At 42.0% G+C, this 26,971-nt stretch overlaps 2 protein-coding genes across 3 annotated transcripts in view; one reads left to right on the top strand and one right to left on the bottom strand.

Moving 5' to 3' along the window:
* Positions 1-340: 340 nt before the first annotated feature.
* On the top strand, positions 341-1,300 carry LOC102960072 (olfactory receptor 10C1-like). The gene has a single exon (XM_007085927.2). The coding sequence runs from the start codon at positions 341-343 to the stop codon at positions 1,298-1,300; it is 960 nt and encodes a 319-aa protein (XP_007085989.1).
* Positions 1,301-6,270: 4,970 nt separating this feature from the next.
* Positions 6,271-26,971, bottom strand: part of LOC102959787 (olfactory receptor 2H2-like) — a 258,157-nt gene continuing 237,456 nt past the window's right edge. Inside the window, exons 1-3 of one of the 2 annotated variants that reach the window (XM_042985416.1) lie at positions 20,756-20,881; positions 9,726-12,697; positions 6,271-8,068 (exon numbers count right to left, since the gene is read on the bottom strand). In XM_042985416.1, the coding sequence (XP_042841350.1) occupies positions 9,731-10,753 (1,023 nt within the window). In that variant the 5' untranslated portion in view covers positions 10,754-12,697; positions 20,756-20,881 and the 3' untranslated portion in view covers positions 6,271-8,068; positions 9,726-9,730. Of the gene's footprint in view, positions 8,069-9,725; positions 12,698-20,755; positions 20,882-26,971 lie in introns of those variants that run through there. The other variant, XM_042985415.1, reaches the window with a different exon arrangement.

The raw sequence follows: 26,971 nt of genomic DNA, 5'->3' as shown, positions 1-26,971 counted from the left end.
AAACATTGGGGTGCATGTGCCCCTTCAAAACAGCACACCTCTACATACCTAGTAGTGCAATTCCTGGGTCAGACTAGATGAAGACAGAAATGGGCTGGAGTTAATGTTTGTTTTCAATGTCATGCTTGGTGACCAGGTGTATTTTTTAGCAGATCAGCTGGCATTGTGAACACAGAGTAGGATTTGGTTCTTAAAGGCATGAGGGTGAGTGTAACTTCCAAACTTTTTGAGTTTTAGATTTGCAGGTAAGAAATGTACCTACCTGGCGTACCAGCGCTCTTTAGAGGTAGATTTGCATTTATATTGAACGAATCCTTGCCTGCTGACCCCTTCCCAGGTCATGAACCTCAGCTGTTCCCAGTGGCAGGACAACAGCGAGTCCGTCAAGCACTTTGCATTCGCCAAGTTCTCTGCCGCTGCCGAGCAGTGCTTGCTTCTATTCACCCTCATCCTGCTCATGTTCCTCGCCTCCCTGATGGGCAACGCTCTCATAGCCCTGGCCATCTGCACCAACCCCACCCTCCACACGCCCATGTACTTCTTCCTGGCCAACCTGTCTCTCTTGGAGATTGGCTACACGTGTTCGGTCATACCCAAGATGCTTCAGAGCCTTGTGAGTGAGGCCCGGGGCATCTCCCTCGAGGGGTGTGCCACACAGATGTTCTTCTTCACGCTGTTCGCCATCAGTGAGTGCTGTCTTCTGGCGGCCATGGCTTTTGACCGCTACATGGCCATATGCTCCCCACTACACTATGCGACACGAATGAGCCGTGGGCTATGTGCCCAGCTGGCCGTGGTTTCCTGGGCAGTGGGTTGCGTGGTAGGCTTGGGCCAGACCAACTATATTTTCTCCTTGAACTTCTGTGGCCCCTGTGAAATAGACCACTTCTTCTGTGACCTCCCCCCTATCCTGGCTCTTGCCTGCGGGGATACATCCCGTAACGAGGCCGCGGTCTTTGTTGTAGCCGTTCTTTGCATTTCCAGCCCATTTCTACTGATCATCGCTTCCTATGGCAGAATCCTAGCTGCCGTGCTGATCATGCCCTCACCTGAAGGCCGCCGGAAAGCTCTGTCCACCTGCTCTTCCCACCTGCTTGTAGTGACGATCTTCTACGGCTCAGGGTCTGTCACCTACCTGAGGCCCAAGGCCAGCCATTCGCCAGGAACAGATAAGCTCCTAGCTCTCTTCTACACAGTGGTAACCTCCATGCTCAACCCCATCATCTACAGTTTGCGGAACAAGGAGGTCAAGGCAGCTCTCTGGAGAACCCTCTGGAAAAAAGCTTTAACTCGCGGGTAGGTACCGAAGGACTGTGCAGATCTGCTCTTTGAAAAGATGCACACACAACCCAAGAGGAAAGAAAGAAACATACACTGTGAGCCCTGCAGCCTGTGTAAGGACCTTCTGTGATAATACTCTGAGCCCTGCAGCCTGTGTAAGGACCTTCTGTGATAACACTGTGAGCCCTGCAGTCTGTGTTAGGAACTTCTGTGATAACAGTGGCTGCAATTTTGGAGACACCTCTGTACTCACAGCCTAAGTTCTGATTGCCAAATTCTGGAAGGAAGTTGGCTCCCAAAAATTTTTAATATGTGAGTCCAACACTAGACAGGTTTTCCAAAATATGTTAGTCTAGACTTAGTGTATAAATTGCCAGATTATATCTCAGAAGTCTGGCAAATTCTCATTCTGCAGTCTTAGTCATTTTCCAGTCCCCGAGGGTCCCATCTGACTCTCTGCCCTAGTCCCTGGGGAAAGTGTTCCCACATATGTCTGCCCCACATGACTCTCAAATCCCTAATAACTCGATGAAACACATTATTTCCTTCCATAAAAAATGTTTTAAGCATTCCAACTGTAATTATTGTTACATGACATGGAATTAATTCTTTCTGTGAGTTGCGTGTACTATAAAATATGTAAGCATGCAAAAAAAGAAAGCAAACACGTTTCAGAACATTAAAAGAAAAAAGTGGGAAATTTTTATCAGTCTCCATGCTGAAAATGCTTTTAAAAAGAGAATCATATTTAAATTATAGGATAGAAAGATAAAAATGAACTAAACATAATTAACATAAACAATTTAAAAGATTTTTATATAATTTACAAAATTTGCATATGTACAGATGAATTCTGGCTCCTTATGCTTGGAAATGAGCCACACACTATCTCTCAAAGGAAATGAACATGGTCACAACACAGTAGCTGCAGGCGCCTGGAGAGGCATTGCCTGAGGCACCAACACCCAGCCCTCACAGGTGCTGGGATGAAGGAGGGTTTTCTAACAACTCAGGCAGCAGCTGTCATAGGACCAAGAGTAGCTGTGTGACCCAATCAGTGTGCACGATGACTAGTCCTGGGTGTGATGTAAATGTGGTCCCTGGTTAGCAGCACTGTATTGTACCCTTGACATGTGCAGAGAGGGCAAATCTGAAGTGCTCTCACCACACACACAATCTCTATTTGAGATGATGGGTGTGTCAATAACTCAGTTGTGCTAATACTTCATCACCTTGTGCACCTTAAATACATGCAGTTTTGCTTGTCAGTTAGTGGTAAAAGAAAAAAAGAATGTGCTAATGTGATAATTCTATCAGGGGACAATAGTCACGTCCACTAATGACCAAGATGTGTTTTCCAGATATCCCTACTTTCCCAAAAACTGTCCAATTAATTCACACATAACGCATTGTGGTTCATATTTAGACATGTGCATAGTAATTGACAATGGGAATAATCAAACAAGCAAAACTAACTGGGGAATAATTATGCTATGGAATAGGCAGAAATTATAGGCAGGCATTAGAAATGATGACCAATCCAGAAAAAAGAGTGATTATTAAAGCAAGTTAAAAACGATTTGTATACCATGACCATTTTTGTTTAGTTTTATAAATCTGAACGGATTACAATGGGATGTTCACAGTAGAATCTCCAGGCGTTCATATTGCAGATGTTTTTCTTATCCTTGTTTCTAAGGTTTCTTCAATAAATATGTAATGTATGTAGAATACAGATACTAAAATATTTAAATGTAGACCTTTTGTTAAAACAAATATAATACATGCTTTTCAGAGCAAATTTATAAAATATATAAAAGTGTAAAATTGAAAATTTAATCCATTTATCTTCCTCGAATGCAGCCAATGTAAACATTTGGCTTATTTTATTTTAGCCTTTTTCTTTCCACTAATCACACACACACACACACACACACACACACACACACACACTCAAGTCCCTTCCCATGAAAGATTATGTTATGAAAACATATATATGTTGTTTTGAAAGCAGTTGAATATATAAAAAGTACCAAAAATGCATCTTCTAGAACACTTAATGTTTGTTTTAAATATCTACATGGTCACGAATTAACTTACCCTCAGTATTTTCTCTACTGCATGTTCCTGAATATTAGTTATAGGGAGACATTCTTTACTAACTCTGCTCCTCCAAGCCTGTGCCATGTGGTGTTGGGGAGACTCTGGAGTGCACTTTCCTCTGCACCAGCACAGACAGCGCCACCAACCATAATGACAACCACGTTTACCGAACTCTGAGTGTATAAAAGGGCAGTTTAAGCTCACTCCATGTGACCTTAAAAACCACCCTTGTGCTACTGTCCTCAGTCTACACGCCTGGAGGCCAGGAGCAGAGGCTGGAACCTCTCATCTCCAAAGTGAGCAAGGACCAGTGTGGGGCACCAGCCATGACTTCCAGGAAGGTTCATTCCCATTAGTTCTGATTCCCTGCATTCTCTGTCCCTGAGATAAATAAAGTGCAAGTGAAAAGACCAAATAATACCAGAGAGTGTCCACTGGGAAGGGACAAATATGCTGTTCAGGTTTCTTTCTAATTTGTGAGATTTTTTCAGAGGGGTGATTTTATTTTTCTTTGTGAAAGCCTCTCCTTTGGTTTGAATCAGCATATGTGATGTAAACAGTAACTTTTGATTTATATTTAAGAGTAACCCCTATACCCTACGACCCAGCAATCACACTACTAGGTATTTACCCAAAGGGTACAAAAATGCTGATTTGAAGGGGCACATACATCCCAATGTTTATAGCAGCATTACCAACAATAGCCAAATTACAGAAAGAGACCAAATGTCCAATGACTGATGAATGAATAAAGAACATATGGTATATGTACACAATGGAATATAACTAGGCGATCAAAAAGCATGAAATTTTGCCATTTGAAATGATGTGGATGAAACTAGAGGGCATTACGCTAAGTGAAATAAGTCAGTCAGAGAAAGAGAAATACCATATGATTCCACTCATGTGGAATTTGAGAAACAAAACAGATGAAGATATGGAAGAAAATAAAGAAGAGAGGGAAACAAACTACAAGAGACTCATAATGATACATAACAAATTGAGGGTTGCTAGAGGGGAGGTGGGGGAGATGGGCTAGATGGTGATGCGTACTAAGGAGGGCACTTGCTGGGATGAGCACTGGGTCTTGTATGTAAGTGAGGAATCACTGAATTCTACTCCTGAGGTTAATATTGCACTGTATGTTAACTAACTAAAATTTAAATAAAAAGACAAAAAAAAAAGACAGAGAAAGAGAGATTCCCAAACACCTATGCTTGTTATCTTTAAATCACACACATAAATTGTTTACCTCCTATTTACATAAAAACACAGTCAGCAGCATGTTCTGAGAGCAAAATTCTCAAATAGATTTTTAGAATGAGCTACAGTTTATCTCATTCAATAATAGATGAACCAGCAGAAGATAAGACAGGTAGCCCAGGGCTTAATGACAAGGAAATCTAGGCAGAGAGACAGTTTGAAAAGGAATTTATTAATTGTCTCACTCTTGGAGTTATTGTCTATACCAAGTTACAAAATCAGAGCATGCCATCACCTCTTCTAGGTTAACCTGTCTCCTTGCAGAATGCAAACCACAGGTCGGTTTGCAAACTCTAAGCCATGGGCCAAATCTGCCTACTGCCTATTTGTGTACATGAGGCTCAGTGGAGACGCCCCCAGCCCCCTCACCAACACGCGGTTCAGGGGCTGTACCTGCAGAGTTCAGTGTTTGCAGATGCCTGGTACCTGCCCTCCGCCGGAAACGTCCACACATGAGAAACACCAACAAAATGCAAGGGGTGGAAGTTTTTTGGATCCTGATTGGAACAAACCAAAGACAAAAACCATTTAAGAAAATCTGAACATGGGCTGACGGATTATGGTAAGCAAATACTGTTCGTTTTCTTTCTATATTATTGTTTGCAATGATACAATGCCTGAGATTTACTTTTAAAAACTACAGCAAAACAAAACAAAATGAAAAAACAAAAACTGTGGGAGGAAATATTTGAAACAAAATTGGCGTGATGTTGATAATTGCTAATGTGGACTTGGATGTTGGTGGGTTATCTTATCCTCTCCTACCTCCGTGTACTATGTTTGAAATGTTCATATGTGAAAAACAGTAATCCTTTCTCCAGTATGTGTTACTGATTTCTATCTTGATTTCATATTTCTCAAAATAAATGCTCATGTGCCTTTAAGCTTTTGGAATGTGTTCAGACTTGCTGTATTATTCAATATTTGGTCAACACGTTGTGAATGTTCTGTGTATGCTTCAAAAACGCTCGTATAAACTCATTGGCTTGAGTGTCCTCTCTGCACGTCTGAGGTGATTTTTGTTGTGTTAACTATATTCCCTGTGTATCACTCATGTTTGTGTGTCTTTCTACCAGTGATTCACCCAACTCCGCTGTGGATTTCTCTCTTTCCTTTGCTACTTGTCCGATTTGACTTCATACCTTGAAGCTATGTTACAGGAGGTGTGTGAATCTTGGAGTGTTATAATTTCCAGGCTGATTAAATATTTTAGCATGATGAAAAGTCCTTCCTTATTACTGGTAATCACTCTTCCCTTAAAGTTTCTGTCACGTGATATTAGCATGTTTCAACTTCCTACTGTCTACCGTCACAGGGTATGTCTTTTTTTAACCTTTACCCTGCATCTTATATGTAGTTTTTATCTTAGTCTCTAAAAAAATGCACTCTGGGGGCACTTGGCTGGCTCAGTGGGTGGACCATCTGACTCTTGACCTCAGGGTCATGAGTTCAGGCCCCACGTTGGGCATGGCGCCTACTTAAAAAAAAATTTAATTAAAAAACAGTACTCTGAAAATATTTTTATTTATTTGGACAGTTTGGGCCATTTACATTTATATAATTTATACATATAGTTTATATAATGTACTTTATATACAAATTTATATAATTCATACCCATAATTTAAATAATATAATTCATATAATTGCTGGAGTTAGTGGCTACTATTTTTCTATGCAGCTTCTATTCGTCCAATTTATTGCTTGCCTTTTCTTCTACTGCGTTTATGTTTTTATAATTAATCAAATAGTTTTATTATAACACTTGCCTCACCTTCAAGCTTGTTGGCATTACATTAAAGTCTTATTCTTTTAGTGGCTTAGACATTACAAGATACATCTTTGATCTGTCATAGGCTGAATTAAGTTATTATTTTTACCAATTTGTTTTCCCCATGAAATGATTTTGAGTGATTTCTCATTTATGCTATTAAATTAAAACAACAAGCCTTAAGACAGAGCCAAATCTTTCAGAGCTACCAGGTAAAAATGACAAACCAATGATTCTAAAGGATTTTTCTCAGATTATATTTACTGATGCCATATAGTAAAATAAGAAATCAATAACAAAGTGATAGTCAAAAAAATAAAATAGATAGCATTAACAAAATCATAGTCAACATCCCATGAGTTTAGAGTCCAAAAACCACATTCCTAAATAAATTCAAGTTACAGAATAAATAAAAATTAAAATTAAAAGGCATTTATAGCTAAATTTCAAAATATGTATGGAAACGTGTGTATTGCAGCAGTACTCAAAGAGAATTTATGGATTTAAATGCATTTATTGGTAAATTGGAAGAACAGAGGCTAAACATTCAAAATACCAAATTAAAGGGAGAACAACAAAATAAACCAAAGAAAATAGAATAAAGGAGATAATAAAGCTAAAAGGAGAAATGAATGAAGTAAAACACTAATACAACAATTAAATAGATTTGACCAATAAAATAATAAGCTGGTTCTTTGATAAAACTAATAAAATGGTAAACCTCTGGCTATTTACATGAGTAAGTATCATTAAGATAAAAAATGACACAGTATAAAACGGATTTAATGCCACAACACACCATTTCAGGAAGAATGTTGAGCCGATAACTTAAAAATCTAAATGTAATGAATAATTTTCTACAGAAAAATATAAATTGTCAAAATTCCCAGGAAGGAAAAAGCCTGAGTAGAACAGTATATTTTTTTTAATGAGCTCAGGATTACTAATGTCCCACAGTGTACCCTCAGCATCACAAGGCTGGATCTGTTCTGTGTGACTTCTAGAAAACTCAAAGAACCATTAATTCCAGGTTTATTTAATCTCTTCCAAATTTAATAAGAAATAGAAAGTTGCCCCACTGATTTTATGAGACTAGTAAAATTTTTATGCATAAACAGAACACAGGTGACATAAGAAAATGATATTATTGGCCAATCTCCATTATAAACTCAAATACAGTTTTACATTTTACATAATTTTTATAAAAATTCTCAAAAGACATTTTGAATATAGAAGGAATATTCTAAAAACAATACATCACAGACAAAGCCAGCTTATTCCAGGAACACAGATATTATTTCAAGGTAGAAAATCTATTGACACAGGAAGTATGTAATAGATTATAATAGGAGAAAAACAATGCAATCTTCTCAACAGTTGCATGCGGAAACAATGGGTACTTTCAGCATTTTAGCTGGGCACAGTTTCTGGCGTTCAAATCTGGCTACATTGTGGGTTGAATAGAGGATAAGCAATGAGGTTCTCATACAGTCAAGGTGGGGTTGTCAATCAATATGGTTACCTGCGGAAATCTTTGCCATATCAGCGGATTTCTGTAGTTTCTAATGGGCATCTCCTTTACCTGAAGGCTTCCACATGTAGTTATTGACCACACAGAATCATTCCCACAAAAGTAGGTAAAAACTGGCATCTACACACAAGAATGTTTGTTGCAGCATGGTTAGAAAGAGTAAAAAACTTGAAACAATATAAATATTCTTAATAAAATGAGATACATGCACACAGTTAAATAATCTGAATATCTTTGTAACTAGTTCTTAAACTAGTGTAAGTGATACATGTAGTTTAATTTTATTTATGTAAATTTAAAACCATTAATATCTATATATTTTTACTTTAAAGTATTTTTAAATGTTTTTGGATAAATGTACACAAACTAATAATCATGAATACCTCTAGGTATGACTGCTAAAAATGTAGAAAATATATAGAAAATATTAAATTTTTTAATCTTATTGGGGACATAAGTATACCATTTTTATTAGTGCTTTCATTTATTGTCTATTTGAAATTATAACATTTTAAATGATTTGGGTAATCGTACTGCTGATTAGGTATTTGGCTGTCCTAATCCATCTATAAAAATATTTTATTTAAATCTGACCACAATTAATCCAATTTCCATCAAATGTCAATCAAATTCTATCATATAAACAGAGAAATAGAAGCACCAGTTTGTATAAACAACACCTAAGGCACCTTATCAATGTCTTCTTAGTAGATCATGTTTTTTCTCCTCCAATGAGGTCATTTTTTTTTTTAAATCATTCCATTCAACTTACTATATTCAGCTAGAGTTACTTATCTGTATTAAAATAATTACTTAGGATTAATCTCTGTTAAAAGCATTTATTTTTAAGACCACATTTATAAAACAATAACACATTGTAAGTATGTTGAAGTAGTCTCTAGAATTAAAGCCAATAAGGATTTTGATAATATTTTATAAATCGATAACTATTATGAATATAGGGAAAGCATGGCCAATATTTTCACACTTTAAAAGTTACCCAGATTTTCAGCTGTGTTATTAGAATAGATAAAAACTTCATATTCAATATGAAGAAAAAAAATTTATAAATTCTATGAAATTACAATATCTGTGAAAGGGAATGTTATAATGGCAAAGACAAACACTTTTATTTATAAATAAATCTGCTTACTTTTGGGAGATTTAAATATTCACACTTAATGACAATATTTCAAATTGTGTTTATTTGACCTCAATTCAGGTATAGCACTGTATAGCACTAAGGGGTCAATCAAGAGATTGGGGGCTGCTCTGTGGTAACAAGAGACGTGTAGTAGAGAAACAGTCACGTTGGTCGTTCTCCTTGGAGACTTTCTCTGTGGCTGGGAGAGATCAGAATGGTCCCGGGTGCATGGAATCCCAGGCGCCCTGCTGAATATGTGAGAACCAACAACCCCTGATAAGACAAACCGTCAGGTAGCTGTGGGTGTGCAGGGCCCTAACCGGCCGGCGAGCTGCAGACGCAGCCCCTGCTGCAGAGCCCTGACCTCAGCTAGACCCACCTGGCAGCCGTGACCAGCACGAGCTGGAGCTGGCTTCTGTCTGCTCATGGCGATAGTTCGTTACCAGAGCAATAACTCCGGGATTCCTGGAAGTATGATTCATGTGCACATACTCCTGCCTCTAAACGTGTTCATGTATACACAGAATCTTTACAAATTAGCCAGAAAAAGACACATAACAGTTTGGGAAAGGAGGATGAAAAGAAGGGCTTAGGATAGTAACTTCAGGATGCCATTGAAAGGAAATGTCACACCTGTTTTACTGCGGAGCCGAAGCTGTGACCCTTAGACGCGGGATGTGTAAGTCCTCGGCACCTGGGGAATGGCTGAGTACGTGTCGCGGTTCTCCCTGATGTGGGTCCCTCCACAGAAGTCTCCTCAGAGCCCACTTAACCTCCTTGTTTCTCAGCGTGTAGATGAGAGGATTAAGCGAGGGCGTCACTACAGTATAGAAGAGGGTGAGGAATTTACTGTGGTTCTGCGTGTACTCGCTCTTGGGTTGGATGTAGACAGAAATTATAGTCCCGAAGAACAAAACCACAACCAGCAGGTGGGACCCGCAGGTCCCAAACGCTTTCCTCCTGCCTTCCGTGGACCTGATTCTCAGCACGCTCCTGGCGATGCAGCCGTAGGAGACCAGAATCAGCCCCAGCGGTATGACCACATAGAGGACGATGGCTATGGAGAGCTCGTTCTCCAGGAAGGTGGTGTTCACACAGGCAATTTTAATCAGGGCGGGCTCCTCACACATGAAATCATCCACCCTGTGGTGGTTGCAGAGAGGCAGCTGGAAGACGAGGATGGTCTGAAGCGTGGACTCCACAAAACCACTGCTCCAGGCCACAGCTGCAAGCTGCCGGAGCAGCCTGGGGTGCATGATGACGCCGTAGTGCAGGGGGCGGCAGATGGCATTGAAGCGGTCGTAAGCCATCACCGTGAGAAGGATGCACTCAGTGGAGCCCAGCCCCAGCGCCACGTAGAGCTGGAGCACACAGCCCGTGTAGCTGATGGTCTTCTCGGGGCCCCTGAGATGCACCAGCATCTGTGGGACAATGCTCGTCGTGAAGCAGAGGTCCAGGAAGGACAGATTCGACAGGAAGAAGTACATGGGCGTGTGCAGCTTGGGGTTCAAGAAGGAGACCAGGATGATGGCTGTGTTCCCCACCAGCGTCAGTACATATATGATGGAGATGGCCACAAGGAGGACCTTCTCCAGCCCGGGCTGCTCAGAGAAGCCCAGCAAGATAAACCCTGCCGGGTTGCTAGAATTTGTCCCTCTCATTCCTCCCTACCTGAGAGTCACCTTTCTTTGTCATTCCTGTTTTATTCCTGCGGGAAGAAAATCAGGTCTCATAACCACTGGAAAAATAACAAAGTGAGTGAAATGAGCATTTGGACACTGGAATTAGAGAAACAACAGACAAAGATAAAATTATGCAAACTAACAAATATAATAGGTTGACTTGTTATCCGGAAAGAAAGACAAATATATTCCGTCACGAAAATACTAAATGCATTGAAAGGAAATATACAAACACAGGAGAGACATTAGAAGCATATACTGAACCAGATTTGAGATTTATATACCAAACCACCTGAGGATTAAAATACACAGGCCATCAATGCACACACTGTGAAAAAGCAGAGAAATTGAAAAGGTGATTGGTTTATATAGATAGGCATGTGCTAGACAATATATGTAACAGATAAGTTGAAAGATCCATGTAGTGAGCAAGGGTCTGAGAGAAGGTACACAGAGTTGGAGACACACAGAATTTTTATACAGGAGCAGTGAGACATGGTTATCATTCATATTCATTGTGTTTCTATGAAGCAAATAATTACTGACCTGATAATAGCATTAAGCAAAACTTCTGTGACCTCCCTATTTGAGTCATAGGTCTACTGTCTTCACGAACATTGCTGTCTAGGAAAGTCTAATTCACAGTCCCCAACAAGCACACTCTCTCCCCAGTGGGTCCTAAGTCCACACACTTTAATATGCTTTCACTACAAGAGCATCTGAATTCAGTCATCTAATGCAATCCACTGACATTTCATAGAGTAAATGGTGTAAAATGCATCAGTGTCCTTCATGCTATGAGCCTGCAGAGATTAGGAAGTGCAGTTAGGAACATCCGTCCCTCTGAATGCTCGGTCCTAGCGTTTCCAAATGACTGGGCAGATGGATGACCTGTGGGTCAAACCTAAACAGGTTTCTTACAATAAAAAAACAAAAATATCCAATGAAAATTCTCTTCAATATCCTGACCAGAAAATATAACTGTATTTCTAAGAGCCCTCGGCCATTATAACTGATCTTAGGCAATCGTCATATAATCCACTTTAAGGAGAATAAGTTGTTTATTTTCCTCAGTATCCATGGCAATCATCAGCTGCAGTTTGAACTCTGGTTGAGTGAAACTGCTGTGTTTTGGGTGAGTTCAACCCTCCTTCCAGAATTGAAACAAAGGAAGGAAACTAATTGAAACAAAGGAAGTAGTCACTGTGTTTACCATATGTCCCTGTGACCACGTGGTTTGGTGGTAAAGTAAAACCCTGAATTGTGTGGTACAGAATTGACTTTGGTTTAGCTGCTAGGTTTCCTCCCCCAAACTGTGAAGAGGGAAAGCTTGGGGCTGCTGGGTCTACAAGAAACACAGTGCGTGGGGGGCCCACTTGGCCCAATGTAACTCTACATCACCATGATTTTGTCCTGGGATATTTCTGCTCCAAGAATAACCCGCATTTTCCCAGGTGAGTCCATACTGAAACTCTCTTTTCACATTTCTGTGAACCAAGATGCCAATGAGGGGATTTATGTCTGCAAAGAGAAGGAGAGAGTCAATTTTCCATGACTAAAAATATAGTGGATGTTGGGACACATGAAAACCTCATCCTGTTCGCTGCTAAAGGGAACCAGCTCTGGATGGCCTGGACTTTTAAAATAAACTTCCTTTATTTTTTTCCACACATGAGAAAAACAGCCCTACCTTCCAGGAAGAATGTCAATCCAGAAGCTGTTGGAGGCTGTGATGAAAAGTTCAGTCTTGATCAGAGTTCTGGGACAGGCAGCGGGGAATGTGCGTGTGGGCAGCCTATAAGCTGTGATCTCTTGGCTCAATCACCCTGCAGGTGGATGGAGGTTGGCGAGTTCACTCCTCACACATTGCTGGAGCTCCTTCCCAGGCAGCGTCCCGTCTATATCACAGGGAGACTCCCGTCTCTGGAGAGAGAAGGGCCTTAGAGGCTTGCACTTCTGTGTCACTGGGAGGCAATCAATCCTATGCCACTGTCTGAACATACACACATGCACGTACACATGCACTTTGCTGTGAAGGTGTCTGTAACCGGCCCTCTGCTATCATGGTAGCCTCCCATCATGAGCTCTGAGATGGAGGGGCAGTGAGAAGAGTCTTCCACTCTAGGCATCGTGGAGTTTGCCAGCCAGAAAGGCCACGCACCTGCTTCTATCATGTGAGGTGCTGTCTCCTTGCTTCCAACAGTAAAAGCAAGAGGAGACATAAACTGGAGGTGAAGGAATCAGAACTTGAAGATTTGGATAATCCTCATTCATCTCAGAAGAAGACAGGATTACATCAGCAGAGACACTGATAAATTGGACCAACGGGCACAGAGATGAAAAAAAGAAGGCAAGGTTGTCAGACTCCTGGGTTTCTACAGGCTGGGAAATGGGGCAATGTGGCTGTGAACGTGTTTTCTCCTTCAAGAAAAGTGAAGAATGACCCTGAAGACAAATCAGGGCTCGGGGGGCTGCCCGGAGGAGGGGGGCACAGCTGTCCCCTGTGCAGCCTCAAAGGGTGCGAGCAGCTCCGTGGTGGACACTGCCCAGTCAGGGGTCAGCACGGCAGACACAGGGCCAGCATGATGCCCTGTGGACATGGAGGTCAGAGCTCATGACAAAGAGGATTACTGCAGAGCCTTAAAATTGCAAGGAGTGTGTCTCCTGTTTTCTGGGCACTCGGGCTCTGCAAAAGGTGCACATAAACCATCTTCGAGGCCACGGAGAAACCGATACCAGGAAACTGTCTCCTTAGCCAGCAATGGTGTTGCTCCTGGCGACGGGGTTGATTTATAATGGCATTTGGAACATGTGGATTTTGCTCATGCCATGGTTCCATGGACATGATTGCTATTAAAAATAAATCCTAAACATTTGACCAAAATAATAATGATAACAGTGTAGAAACTATGCTACTCTCTGGAGGTGATGGAAATACCTGCTTTGTGCTCGCCCTGGGTCTTAGTACTTATTGAAAGGGTTGAAATAAGAGTTCTAATCATCAAAAGTAAAAACATCAATCTGGGAGAAATTGGCATTTCATGTTAAACATTATTAGGAATATACAGAATATGAGAATATTCCAGCCAAGACCCGCCTTCCCCGGCCGGTGCCCTAGACGGCCCAGCCTAGACCTGCCTTCTTTGGCCTGTGCCCTGGATGGCCCAGCTCTACTGTGCAGGGTGGTGTTGGCTGAGCAGCCTGGGCTCTGCACGATGTGACTCAGTGTGAAGGCCAGCACGTACAGCCGCCTGACCCTGGAGGCGCTTTTGTGCCCGAGTGCCCCAGGCCAGTCAGGGTCCTCACCTGCACTACTGTGGTGACAGTGGCCCCTAATTTACAAGTTGTTGTGACAAGGAAATGTGACATTAGCCCAAGGCCACTTGCATATTAATAGAACCACCAGTAAGAATTCTACCTGTAACCACACACATGCTTCCAAACCTCTGGGCACTTAGACCTTCCTCACCCATTTAACATTCAACCTCAGGCTTTCAATCACGTCTAAGGCCACTCTTCCTGCTAATTCCCCCAGCCCTGGATAACCTCTGCACAGTGCGGGGAAGCCCCACACATGCACGGGGTCCCAGCAGCACCCCTCACCCTCCTCACCTGCCATCGCCCTAATTCACATGCTCTCCCTGCTCTAACGCAAGTGGTGAAGGCCTGGCCTGGGCTGCAGTCAGATGGGCAGTGTGGTCTGAAGGTCAGAGGTCATGACCTCTGCTGTGCCATGGTCCTTCAGCTTTACAGCAGAGCCCACCCACCCACCCACCCCAGGAGCTTGGCAGTCACCCTCCAGCCCAGGATCACAGCCACACTTCTAAAGTCTCCAAGCTGTTTCTTTCAGATCTTATTTTTTCTCCATAAGTCTGATTATTCTGTAAGAATTATTTTCCATACATGACCCCACTACTCTCACTGAAATGGTGCCTAATGATTAACAAATAAAGTTCCAGGTTCTCCACCATTTTGACCTAATTTATCTCTCCTACAACATGCCCTATTTATCCTATGATCAGCTTGTTCAGTTAATATTTAAACACTCAGAAGTTTCTGAATATCTTTTCCTTTTATTGAGGTTATGAACCACACACCACATCTAGTTCTCAAAATCTCACCAAACCTCATCCTTGGATGAAAAAACTTGGAGACTTTAGAAGTGTGGCCTTGATCCTGGGCTGATTGCCCATGACCTCATCCTCTGAACTTCCCAGTCATCTTTCATGTGCTAATCAGTGGATTTGTGAGAAGAAAGAATCTTCCAAGGAACTCAAGGTCTCAGTTATAGCTAGGGGAGAGACTCTGGGAAGTGGCAGAAAGTTCCTAGGGGATGAAAGGACCCATTACAAAAGGACTCCTGTGATTCTTGTTGCAGTTGTGAACGGGATCAGTTTATTTGTCTTTCTGTTGCTTCATTATTGGTGTATAAAAATGCAACTGATAAGAGACTGTTAAAAACTGAGAACAAACTGAGGGTTGATGGGGGTGGGAGGGAGGGGAGGGTGGGTGATGGGTATTGAGGAGGGCACCTTTTGGGATGAGCACTGGGTGTTGTATGGAAACCAACTTGACAATAAATTTCATATATTAAAAAAAAAGATAATATCCAGTAATGGCAAAGATTAATAAAAATGGAATAATCTAAAAAAATAAATAAATAAAATAAATAAAAATAAAAATGCAACTGATTTCTGTACATTGATTTTGTATCCTGCAACTTTGCTGAATTCATGTATCAGTTCTAGCAGACTTTTGGTGGAGTCTATCGGGTTTTCCATGTATAATATCATGTCATCTGCAAAAAGTGAAAGCTTGACTTCATCTTTGCCAATTTTGATGCCTTTGATTTCCTTTTGTTGTCTGATTGCTGATGCTAGAACTTCCAGCACTATGTTAAACAACAGCGGTGAGAGTGGACATCCCTGTCGTGTTCCTGATCTCAGGGGGAAAGCTCTCAGTTTTTCCCCATTGAGGATGATAATAGCTGTGGGCTTTTGATAAAAGGCTTTTATGATGTTTAAGTATGTTCCTTCTATCCCGACGTTCTTGAGGGTTTTTATTAAGAAAGATGCTGGATTTTGTCAAAAGCTTTTTCTGCATTGATTGAAAGGATCATCTGGTTCTTTTCTTTTATTAATGTGATGTATCATGTTGATTGATTTGCAAATATTGAACCAGCCCTGCAGCCCTGGAATGAATCCCACTTGGTCATGGTGAATAATTCTTTTTACATGCTGTTGAATTCGATTTGCTAGTATCTTGTTGAGAATTTTTGCATCCATATTCACCTAGGAATAAACCTAACCAAAGATGTAAAAGATCTGTATGCAGAAAACTATAGAAAGCTTATGAAGGAAACTGAAGATACAAAGAAATGGAAAAGCATTCTGTGCTTATGGATTAGAAGAATAAATATTGTTAAAATGTCAATAGTATGTAAAGCAATCTACATATTCAATGCAATCCCAATCAAAATTGCACCAGCATTCTTCTTGAAGCTAGAACAAGCAATCCTAAAATTTGTATGGAACCACAAAAGACACCAAATAGCCAAAGTAATTTTGAAGAAGAACACCAAAGTGAGAGGCATCACAATCCAGACTTTAGCCTCTACTATAAAGCTGTAATCATCAAGACAGCATGGTATTGGCACAAAAACAGACACATAGACCAATGGAATAGAATAGACACTTCAGAATTGGACCCACAAAAGTATGGCCAACTAATCTTTGACAAAGCAGGAAAGAATATCCAATGGGAAAAAAAGACAGTCTCTTTAACAAATGGTGCTGGGAGAAACGGACAGCAACATGCAGAAGGATGAAACTAGACCACCTTCTTACACCATTCACAAAAATAAACTCAAAATGGATAAAGGACCTGAATGTGAGACAGGAAACCATCAAAACCCTAGAGGAGAAAGCAGGAAAAAAACCTCTCTGACCTCAGCCACAGCAATTTCTTACTTGACACATCTCCAAAGGCAAGGAAATTAAAAGCAAAAGTGAAGTATTGGGACCTCATGAAGATAAAAAGCTTCTGCACTGCAAAGGAAATAAACAACAAAACTAAAAGGCACCTGATGGAATGGGGGAAGATATTTGCAAATGCCATATCAGACGAAGGGCTAGTATTCAAAATCTATAAAGAATTCACCAAACTCCACTCCTGAAAAACAAAGAACCCAGTGAAGAAATGGGCAGAAAACATGAATAGACACTTCTCTAAAGAAGACATCCAGATGGCCAACAGACACATGAAAAGATGCTCAACGTCGCTCCTTACCAGGGAAATACAAATCAAAACCACACTCAGATATCACCTCGTGCCAGTCAGAGTGGCTAAAATGAACAGATCAGGAGACTATAGATGCTGGAGAGGATGTGGAGAAATGGGAACCCTCCTGCACTGTTGGTGGGAATGCAAATTGGTGCAGCCACTCTCGAAAACAGTGTGGATGTTCCTCAAAAAATTAACAATAGATCTACCCTATGACCCAGTAATAGCACTGCTAGGAATTTACCCAAGGGATACAGGAGTGCTGATGCATAGGGGCACTTGTACCCCAATGTTTATAGCAGCACCTTCAACAAGAGCCAAATTATGGAAAGAGCCTAAATGTCCTTCAACTGATGAATGGATAAAGAAGCTGTGGTTTATATATACAATGGAATACTACTTGGTAATGAGAAAGAATGAAATCTGTTCATTTGTAGCAACATGGATGGAAGTGGAGAGTATTATGCTAAGTGAGATAAGTCAGACAGAGAAAGACAGATACCATATGTTTTCACTCTTATGTGGATCCTGAGAAACTTAACAGAAGACCATGGGGGAGGGGAAGGAAAAAAAAAGTTAGGGAGGGAGGGAGCCAAACCATAAGAGACTCTTAAAAACTGAGAATAAACTGAGGGTTGATGGGGGGGCAGGAGGGAGGGAAAAGTAGGTGATGGGCATTGAGGAGGGTACCTGTTGGGATGAGAACTGGGTGTTGTATGGAAACCAATTTGACAATAAATTTCATGTTTAAAAAAAAAAGAAGAAGAAGGACTCCTGTGCTTTGTGAAGGAGGTTGGACTCTCCTGTGAACTGGCAGCACATCTTGTATTTTGTAAGATCACAGACTCTGGAGTCAGATCAGCGTAGGTTCCAGAACCTGGGCAAGATATTTCTCCTCTAGAAGATAAGGTTTCCTCATCTTTACTGAGTGGAACAATAGTGCCAGTGAGTGATACGTGAAATGACGTGTGTAACGTGCTTGGTGGGGAGCCTGGCACCCAGCAGAGCTCAATCCACACTTACCTGCTGATGTGGTGAAGGTGAGACCAGTGTGTGGGCGCGATGAAAACAGGTCTTAGTGCCTCACCCTTCCTGCCTGCCATGTGCTGGCTCTCTCCCCCCTGGACTCCGTCTTTACAATGTCCCATGATCTTTGTGGTCATTTTTAAGTGGTAAAAATGCCCACGTTTAAGTAATAAAATATTCTCATGTCTGTGATTGAAGTGTCTGCCGTCAGGCCTGGTCCAGCTCGAGAACCTGCAGGGGAACTGAGAGCTATGAGGGTCTCTGTCTCCACCTTGTGTGTGCTACTCTTGCCTTAGGCACGGGCTGTGAACTTGCCAGTGGAAAACTGCAGAGGGAAAAGGACACGGGCGACAGCAAAGTTTACTCCATAGCTAAAGGCTGTTTCATTCAGCTTCTCACATTTATGTATTTGGGGGCACTTACTGTAAATCCATTCATCATGTTCACTGAACAGTCAATATCTACCGCTTTCTCCCACTCCGTTAATTCCAGGCCAGAATGCTTGGCTTCCCCTGAAAGTCCTTCTGGAGCCTTCCTCTCCCTCTGCCAGCCTGTCAGGGGTGTGGACACCAGTCAGGCTGTCACCCTGAGAGACACAGATGGCAGAGCCCCTCACTGAACTTAAGAGACATATGAATGGGGCACGAGGGGCTCAGTCGCTTAGGCATCCAACTTCAGCTCAGGTTGTGATCTCGCGGTCCGTGAGTTCGAGCCCCGCGTTGGGGCTGACAGCTCAGATCCTGGACCCTGCCTCGGGTTCTGTGTCTCCAACTCTCTCTACCCCTTTCCCACTCACGCTCTGTCTCTCTCTCTCTCTCAAAAATAAACATTAAAGAAATTTTTAAAAAGGAAGAATGAGTATGTATAGATAGGAATTGACAGTGAAAGGGGATGGGCAGAGGTATGAGCGTGCCCATGTGTTTGTGCTCAGCGGTATGTATATGCGTTACTGGGGGTGCATTTATTAGAATTAGAAAGTATACATGTAAACTAGTGTGTTCCTTGGGGCCCTTTTATATTGTTGTTATAGTATCACTTCCTTTCACTCTTTTGAAAGACCATTCTGCACCTGTGCTGCTGTTGGATGCCCCCAGATCTGCAAGTATATTGTCACATGCTATGTTACATGAACATAAGGGTTAATCATTGAGAATGACTTAATATATTTTACTTTCATGATTATTTTCCACAAGTAACAAAACAATTTCAAGATGTGCAGTTATTATGAGGGAAGAACTGTGAAGCCTGAGGACATGTGCCCATTTGTCTTCAACATGACACACAGTGATGGTCTTTGGAAATATGCTTTGTCTCAGTGAGTGTATTTTGAACATTTTCATTTACAACTGGACTTTCAAAAAGCCCATTACAAATCTCGGCTTCTTTAATCTTCTAGAAGGTAAAACATCTATGCCGAGGCCACTAACTTACACGCCACCAGGGAACCTCCTCTCCCTGACCCTTATCCCCATGTTGAGATTCAGCTACCCGGTCATCAACATGCAGGCCCAGAAGCTGACTCCTTCCTCAACACCATGCACCAGAACAGGCCAGGAGGTTGGGTTGTTTTTTTTTTTTTTAATTTGAACATGTTAAGATATTTTTATTATTTATTTACTTGAGTATATTTGACACACAATGCTACACTGGTTTCAGGTGTACAAGTGATTGGACAAGCTAATACGTTATCCTGTGCTGCCCCAATGCATCACGGTTACAGCATCACTGTATGTTCTAAATGCAAATACCATACGATTTCACTCATGCATGGAATTTAAGAAACCCAACGAATAAACATAGGGGGAAAAGAGAGAGGCAAACCAGGAAACAGACTCTTACCCACGGAGAACACAGTGATGGGAGGTGGGAGGATGGGGGAACAGGTGATGGGGATGAAGAGGGCACTGGTCCTGAGGAGCACCAGGTGCTGCATGTGTGAAATCACTGTGTGCTACACCTGAAACTAGTGCTACACGCATGTTAACTGAAATTTTAAAAAATCTTGGAAGAAAAAAATAAATAAATGCATCACGTGAATTTATATTAATAAGCTAGTGGACTAAAAGAGTTAACTAGTCCGTGAAAGAAATACTTTTGAAATTATGTGTGCATAATGATTACACATTTAGAACACAGATATAAATGATTAAACATTTAGAACATAGATATAAATGTTTATTACTTCCAAGAGCCAAATGTTTGCCATTTTCTAGGAAAAAGAACCACTAAAATCTCCAGAAGCTGTCGTTTACATAACAAATACCCTTGGGGAAAGGGGTTCTGCCGGCAGCTCAGTGGGTTGAGTGTCAGACTCTGGGTTTCAGCTCAGGTCACGATCTCATGGTTCTGGGACCGGGCCGGGACCGGGCCGCCCCCCAACCCCCCCCCCCCCCCCCAACGCGTGGGGCTCAGAGCTTTCAGCTCGGGATTGAGTCTCTGTCTCCTCGCTCTCTGCCCCGCCCCCACACTCGCGCTGTCTCTCAAAATAAATAAGCTTAAAAAAAAAAAAAATCCTTGAGGAAAAAAAATCACTTCAAAATTATGGTTGAGGAGCTGAAACGGTATTTACGTACATGAAACATCAATGTCGCCGAATCCTCATTTATATGGTTTCTCAAAAGCCACAGACTGAGCGCATCGCATCCTTCTAACAGTTCTTTCTCTCTTATTTACCTGTTTGTGTGATACATTTCACCTCGGCTCCCGACACTCACGTCTCAGGAAAACTGCTTCGCGACGAGCCTCCGGAGCCCTTCTGGTCCACCCGCTGGCTTCTGCGGGACCCCGCGGTCCCCCACCACCGAGACTTCTCTGCAGACGGCCCTCCCTCCTGCCCGCAGCGCCACCTGTGCCGGCGCGTTTCTCCGCGTGCGCAACGACCCGTCCCAGCTGCTCCTGCTTTCCACCCTCCCCACCAATACGCCAACAATTCCGGACCACCACCATCTCTAACAACAATCTCCTCTTTATCACAGGAAAAGCTTCCATTCACCTTGTGGTGCCCCGTAGACAGATTGGATCAGAGAATCTGGATTTTAACGGCAAGGCTTCCTTTCTGAGCCTGTGGGATTTTTATTGAAGTGTTTGTTTTTGTTTTTTGTTTTTTGGGTTTTTTTTTGTCTGAGTTCACTCGTGCGCAGGAAAAGAATGAGCTTATTAAGTCGGGTCAGGGTGAAAAGGGGTGTACGTTTGTGTGGCCAGCTGCGGGAGGCCCCACTGCCCAGGCTCCTTGGTTGCAGATCCTGATTGACTTAGGTAAACGACCGTTTGGGGCATCATGTCCTTCTCAAGCTGCACTTTTAACTCCACTCCTGTTTTCACCGAAAGAGAGCAAACCCGTGACAGTCTAGACCCCCCTCCTTCAGTAAACGCAGAGCCCGGGCCCGCTCTCTCGGGGACAGCGAGGGACAGTGACTTGTTTCTGATGGCCGTGGCTAGGCATCTTGCGGTCAGAGGAACCATAAGCCCCTTCCGACCACAATATTGGTTATTGATAGGCTGAGACCAGCACAAAACAATAGGAAAAGGACCTGGAAAGGAGTGATCGATAAATATCAGTTAACAGCTCTTCAGTCTTGTACTCTCCTCCTATTTGGATCCAATATGTGCTTATTATTTTCATTTGTTCTAACACGAATTCTTACCTAATCAGTAATTACATGCCCACTTATGCTTACATCTGAATGGAAAATCAATCACCCGAAAATAAGGGTAAATTAATCCTTTTTTGGGTCTTTATAATATGGGGAAAAAAACATGACTTATTTTTTCTCTGCATACTTATAGAAAGTGTGACACACATCATTTTTTTTTTAATGCTTATTTATTTTGAGGGAGAGCGTGAGTGGGGGAGGAGCAGAGAGGAGAGAATCCCAAGCAGGCTCCACGCTCAGCAAGGAGCCTGACCCAGGGCTCGAACATACGACCCTGGGATCATGACCTGAGCCAAAATCAAGAGTCGGATGTTCAACCGACTGAGCGAGTGGGTGCCCCTATTTTTTTTTTCTTTTTGACACAAGGCTTTAATGGTGGTAACCGAGCTGAAGCTGTCATTGCCAAAAGGCATCTAGTCTATTCATTGTGTTTGGAATTACTCTCCACAGGAAACTGTGCTACTATTAACCTGGCCAACAATGAATTTAAAGTAGTTGACCTATGAAATAAAAATATCCTCCCCAATGTTTCCTGAATAAATACAAGCTGAAATGTAGCCATTGGCAAATGGCTATCACTGTTTGCAAGCAACATAAAATATTCTTATAAAATACATTTCTTCATTTGTGAAATAGTTAAAAGGTCATAATAGATACAAAATAAAACAAGAAGGCAAGTACAGTGAATGCCTGTGTGTTTGAGAGATTCATAACAAAGCATAGACCTCCTGACCAGTGCCTAACATTTGGAAGAAAGACATAAAACTGCAAATACAAGGAATAAAAGAATCACTTTTCAGGCAGAAATGACCTGGACACACTGAGGACCAGACCAGACAGCATCATCTCTGAATGATGGAAATCAGGTCACTGGCTCCCAGCGATATACATCAGGAATAAAAATGATACTACATACTACGTTTTTATAACTGTACAAATCTTTGTTGAATAAAAAGTTGAGATGCATTTTTTTGAGCATAGCACACATTTTTCTATTGTTTTATCCTCATAAGCAGCAACATAAACATTTTTAAAACAGAGTTCTGATTAGGCACAGTAAATTGAACAAAAATGTTGATTCCCATTCCTTTCTAAACACCATAAAAATTACATTACATAAAAGCTGATGTGAATCTATAAGGGCAAGCAGGCTGGAGAGGGACCGACAGCCAAGAACAGATGGATAAACTTTTGGAAGATGTGAGACGAGAAGGATGGGATGAAGCCAAGGAAGGGGGGTAAAGCTGCTCTCAGAGGACTGGTGAGGCAGCTGGTAGGAGCCAGAACTGGAGCCTCAGGGCTGCCTGGGGAGCAGGCAGGTGTCAGCAGGATGCTCAAGACAGAAGGGTTTAGAAATGTGCCCTAATGTTTATAGCAGCACTTTCAACAATAGCCAAATTATGGAAAGAGCCTGAATGTCTATCAACTGATGAATGGATAAAGATGTGGTTTATATATACAATGGAATACTACTTGGCAATGAGAAAGAATGAAGTCCTGCCATTTTCAGCAATGTGGATGGAACTGGAAAGTATTATGCTGAGTGAGTGAAATAAGTCAGTGAGAGAAGGACAGATATCATATGTTTTCACTCACATGTGGAAGTTGAGAAACTTAACAGAAGACCGTGGGGGAGGGGAAGGGGAAAAATAGTTTCAAACAGAGAGGGAGGCAAACCATAAGAGACTCTTAAATACAGAGAACACACTGAGGGTTAATGCGAGGGTGGGGGAGAAGGGAAAGTGGGTGATGGGCATTGAGGAGGGCACCTATTGGGATGAGCACTGGGTGTTGTATGGAAGCCACTTGGCAATAAATTATATTAAATAAAGAAATAAAGAAATGTGCCCAGCAGGCGGTTCGTGACAAGATAGAGAAGACAGAGGCTGACAGGTGTCTTGTGTGGACAATCACATCGTTTCACTCCCACTGTGCCTTCTGCTGCCCCAAAGGTGTGATAGAAGGAGAAATAAAGGCTAATGTAAAGGAGATAGGAGCAAAAATCTATGCTGAATGTTCATTTTGGTGGCTCGCCCTGAGGAGTATAGATTGGCAATGCTCAATAGCTTGGAAGAAGAAAATTTAGATCAAATTTGGGAGCATTTGTCTTGCTCCCTGTCTAGGTGGCTATGATCTTGGGCACGTTCTTTGATTTTTCTGAGTTTGGGGACTGCCATCAGCTAAATAGGAATAGTTAAAATGTGCTTCCCTAATTTATACAGTGGCTATGATTACCAAATGAATTAACAAATATCTTATGTTTATTAAATACCTTGTATGATAAATATGAGTTAGAATGAAGAGCCATTATGGGAGAGAAACATGTAAAAATCATTTTAGAAAGATGAATTTTGTGACTGAATGAAGTTCTTATTTTTCTCAGAATAGTGACCATATGTAAGGAGTAATTTTACCTAATTCATAATCGATATTATAAAAATCATCTGAACGACCACTAAGACCAGGTCTTATTGGAATGGATTTAATTTCCTCTGAGGTGACTTTGTGAACTTGCCCAAAGTTTGTACTTGGTTGGAAACTTTATCTTGGTTGCTTCTGAGGTTGTCTCACTCGCTGGTCCCTCTGGCTCTTCTGTCCCGGGCATGTTGGTGGCAGACGTTAATTATGCTGAGTCTCAGAGGCTTACATGGAATCACAGCATGCAGACTCAGGGGAAAGCGCTGCGGGGGGCTGCGGGGCCTGGGGATGGCCATAACTGGGAGCCGGTGCCTTGACCCTTCAGTAGGTGAGGGGAGCGGGGTTGACGCTGCACAGAGCCCAAAGGAAACCCAGACAGCAGACCAGGGTCTGGGAGTCACGTCTGAGCCTGAGGTCAGTCTTCCCCAACCGCCCCTCTCTGTCCCAAGCAAACAAGCTGATAGATTTTACAGCCCAGCACCAGGTCAACAACGCAACGGTTTGGGGAGGGAAGGAGAGTCAAAATCAGAGGGAACCTTGCTTTGCTGCTCCATACAGTTGGGGAAGGAAGCATTCAGGAACAGAACCGTAGAGTAAAAAAATAAATAATGAAAAAATATTGATTTCACGCCACTGACATTTTTGTTTGCGAAAACAATGGAATTAAGAAAAGTGTATTGGGGTGCCTGGGTGGCTCAGTTGCTTGAGCCTCCGACTTCGGCTCGGGTCATGATCTCGCAGTTCATGAGTTTGAGCCCCGTGTCGGGCTCTGTGCTGACGCCTCAGAGCCTGGAGCCTGTTTCAGATTCTGTGTCTCCCCCTCTCTCTCTCTCTCTCTCTCTCTCTGCCCTCTCCCACTCCTGTTCTCTCTCTCTCTCTCTCTCTCTCTCTCTCTCAAAAATGAATAAACATTAAAAAAAAGAAGAAAGAAAAGTGTACTGATGTAGGATTCAAATCATATATTATTCAAATCTTTGCTTCTAAATTTACCAGATTTATGTGCTTGGGCAAGTCCTGTAGCCTCTTGGTGCCTGAGTTTTCTCTGTTCTATCATTTAAAAAAGTATTCTTACTTTAGGGGATTATTATGAGAACAAATGAAACATACATGTGAGGAGGGCTTATTATATGCACAAAATCGATTATATATACATACACAAAACTTATATACATTTATATATTATGGAAAGTTAGATACGAACATTCTGGTATTTGCAGATCCTTGTTATACATTATTCTGTTATAAGGAAAGCTATGGAGAAATGCAATTGTTTCCTATTAGTGTTGTTTACCTTTGGGACCTTGTATTTTCATTTAAATATGGTAAGATGTGCCTTTTCCCCACTCCTCTAGACTGAAATTGTGATTTACATTACAAAGTTTGTAGATAATAAGGTACTGACTTCGTGCGGGAACCAACTGAGATCTGAAAGGCCCACCATTCAAACAAATCCAAGACTGTTTAGAACAAGGGAATCCAGTACATGGCATCCAGGCATGGCATCAGGCCGTAGGGACGATTCGTAGACATCACATTAAGAAGAAATATCTGAAGTGAATCACAGGAGAAACGAACACCAAAATATGGCAATAAAACACTTACAATGTTTGCATTACGAGTAATGTGGGCATATTTCACTCTGCCCTGGCTTCTTGGTCAGGGAGTAGAGAAGCAGCTGGTGTATCTAGTTCTGCGGTGACGAAATATCAGCGAGACCCACGGAGGCCATGAGTGAAAGGAAATCATAATGTCAAGATGCTGGAGTGATCTAACCCACCACAACCCCAGAGGGAAGCATTTCAGAGCTTCAGGCTTTAACTGAATTCCAATTAATTAAAAGGTGGGAAATACCCATCGTCTAAACTTGGGTGTAGAAGTCACACCATTACTCTTAGAGAGTACGTATTAAGTCCAGTCGGAAAAGGGGCCAGGTACTAAAACAAGGATATAAGTAAATACACACACATATATATAGGTATATGCACATAAAATAAAATGTATTGTGTGTCACAGGAGAATTACAAATACACTGTTCTGGAGGGTCAGTAAAGAGGGTGGGGCATACTTAGGAACCTTTTTAACCTGAGATGATGCTCACAGGACAGAAAGCAGTGGGTGTTCCCACAAAGTGGGAAGGAGAAGTGGGCTGGATTGTGGGTACGTCCGGATGGCTGGAGCCCTCGAGTCTAAGGCTGTGTTGTGATATAGTGTGTGGAGATTCACTGAAGAATTCTGAGCTGTGCATGGTCAGGTCTGAACTAAGGAAAGACTTCTCCAAACGTGCTGGGTCTCTATGAAGGTGAGAACTTGTAAGTGGGGAGACCAGCTGGACAGCTAGGGACTATGGAACATGGAACTATATTCTGTGTCTGCTGTGATATGTTTGAGTAGATACAGATTTCATGGATTGATGTGACAGACAGTGTGAAGGAAGAACTGGTCCCACTTGACAGCCTGGGACACAGGCAATTGCAATTCACAGATAAGGGTTCTGCTCTGGGCACTGAAAGAATTGTGGTTCTGTCCATAAAAAACAGACGCTGTGAGAGCGAGAAGGAGTCAGGTCTGGATTTAGTGACTCTGAGGTCTGGGCTTGAAGCAGACACGTTTCCCTGCTTTCTTTTGCCTTCTGTTATTCCCCTCTGTCTGATTTCATAACCCAGTGACAGCAGCATAGGACCCAGCCACGCAGGCACACGGATCCCACCAGTGGGGGGCAAGAGGAGAAGGAGGAACAGAGGGGTTCCAGAGTTGTCCTCCTGACCCATCACCCACTGATTGCAAATATCACATACTCTGTGTACAGAAGTTAAGAAAA

This window comes from Panthera tigris, chromosome B2 (genome assembly GCF_018350195.1).
Source record: "Panthera tigris isolate Pti1 chromosome B2, P.tigris_Pti1_mat1.1, whole genome shotgun sequence".
NCBI lineage: Eukaryota > Metazoa > Chordata > Mammalia > Carnivora > Felidae > Panthera > Panthera tigris.
Note: the sequence above shows the minus strand (reverse complement) of the source record. Positions and strands in the feature narration are given on the sequence as shown.

Excerpts from the sequence above, each read along its gene's own strand:
- LOC102960072 (XM_007085927.2), top strand. The coding sequence starts at position 341 with ATGAACCTCAGCTGTTCCCAGTGGCAGGACAACAGCGAGTCCGTCAAG.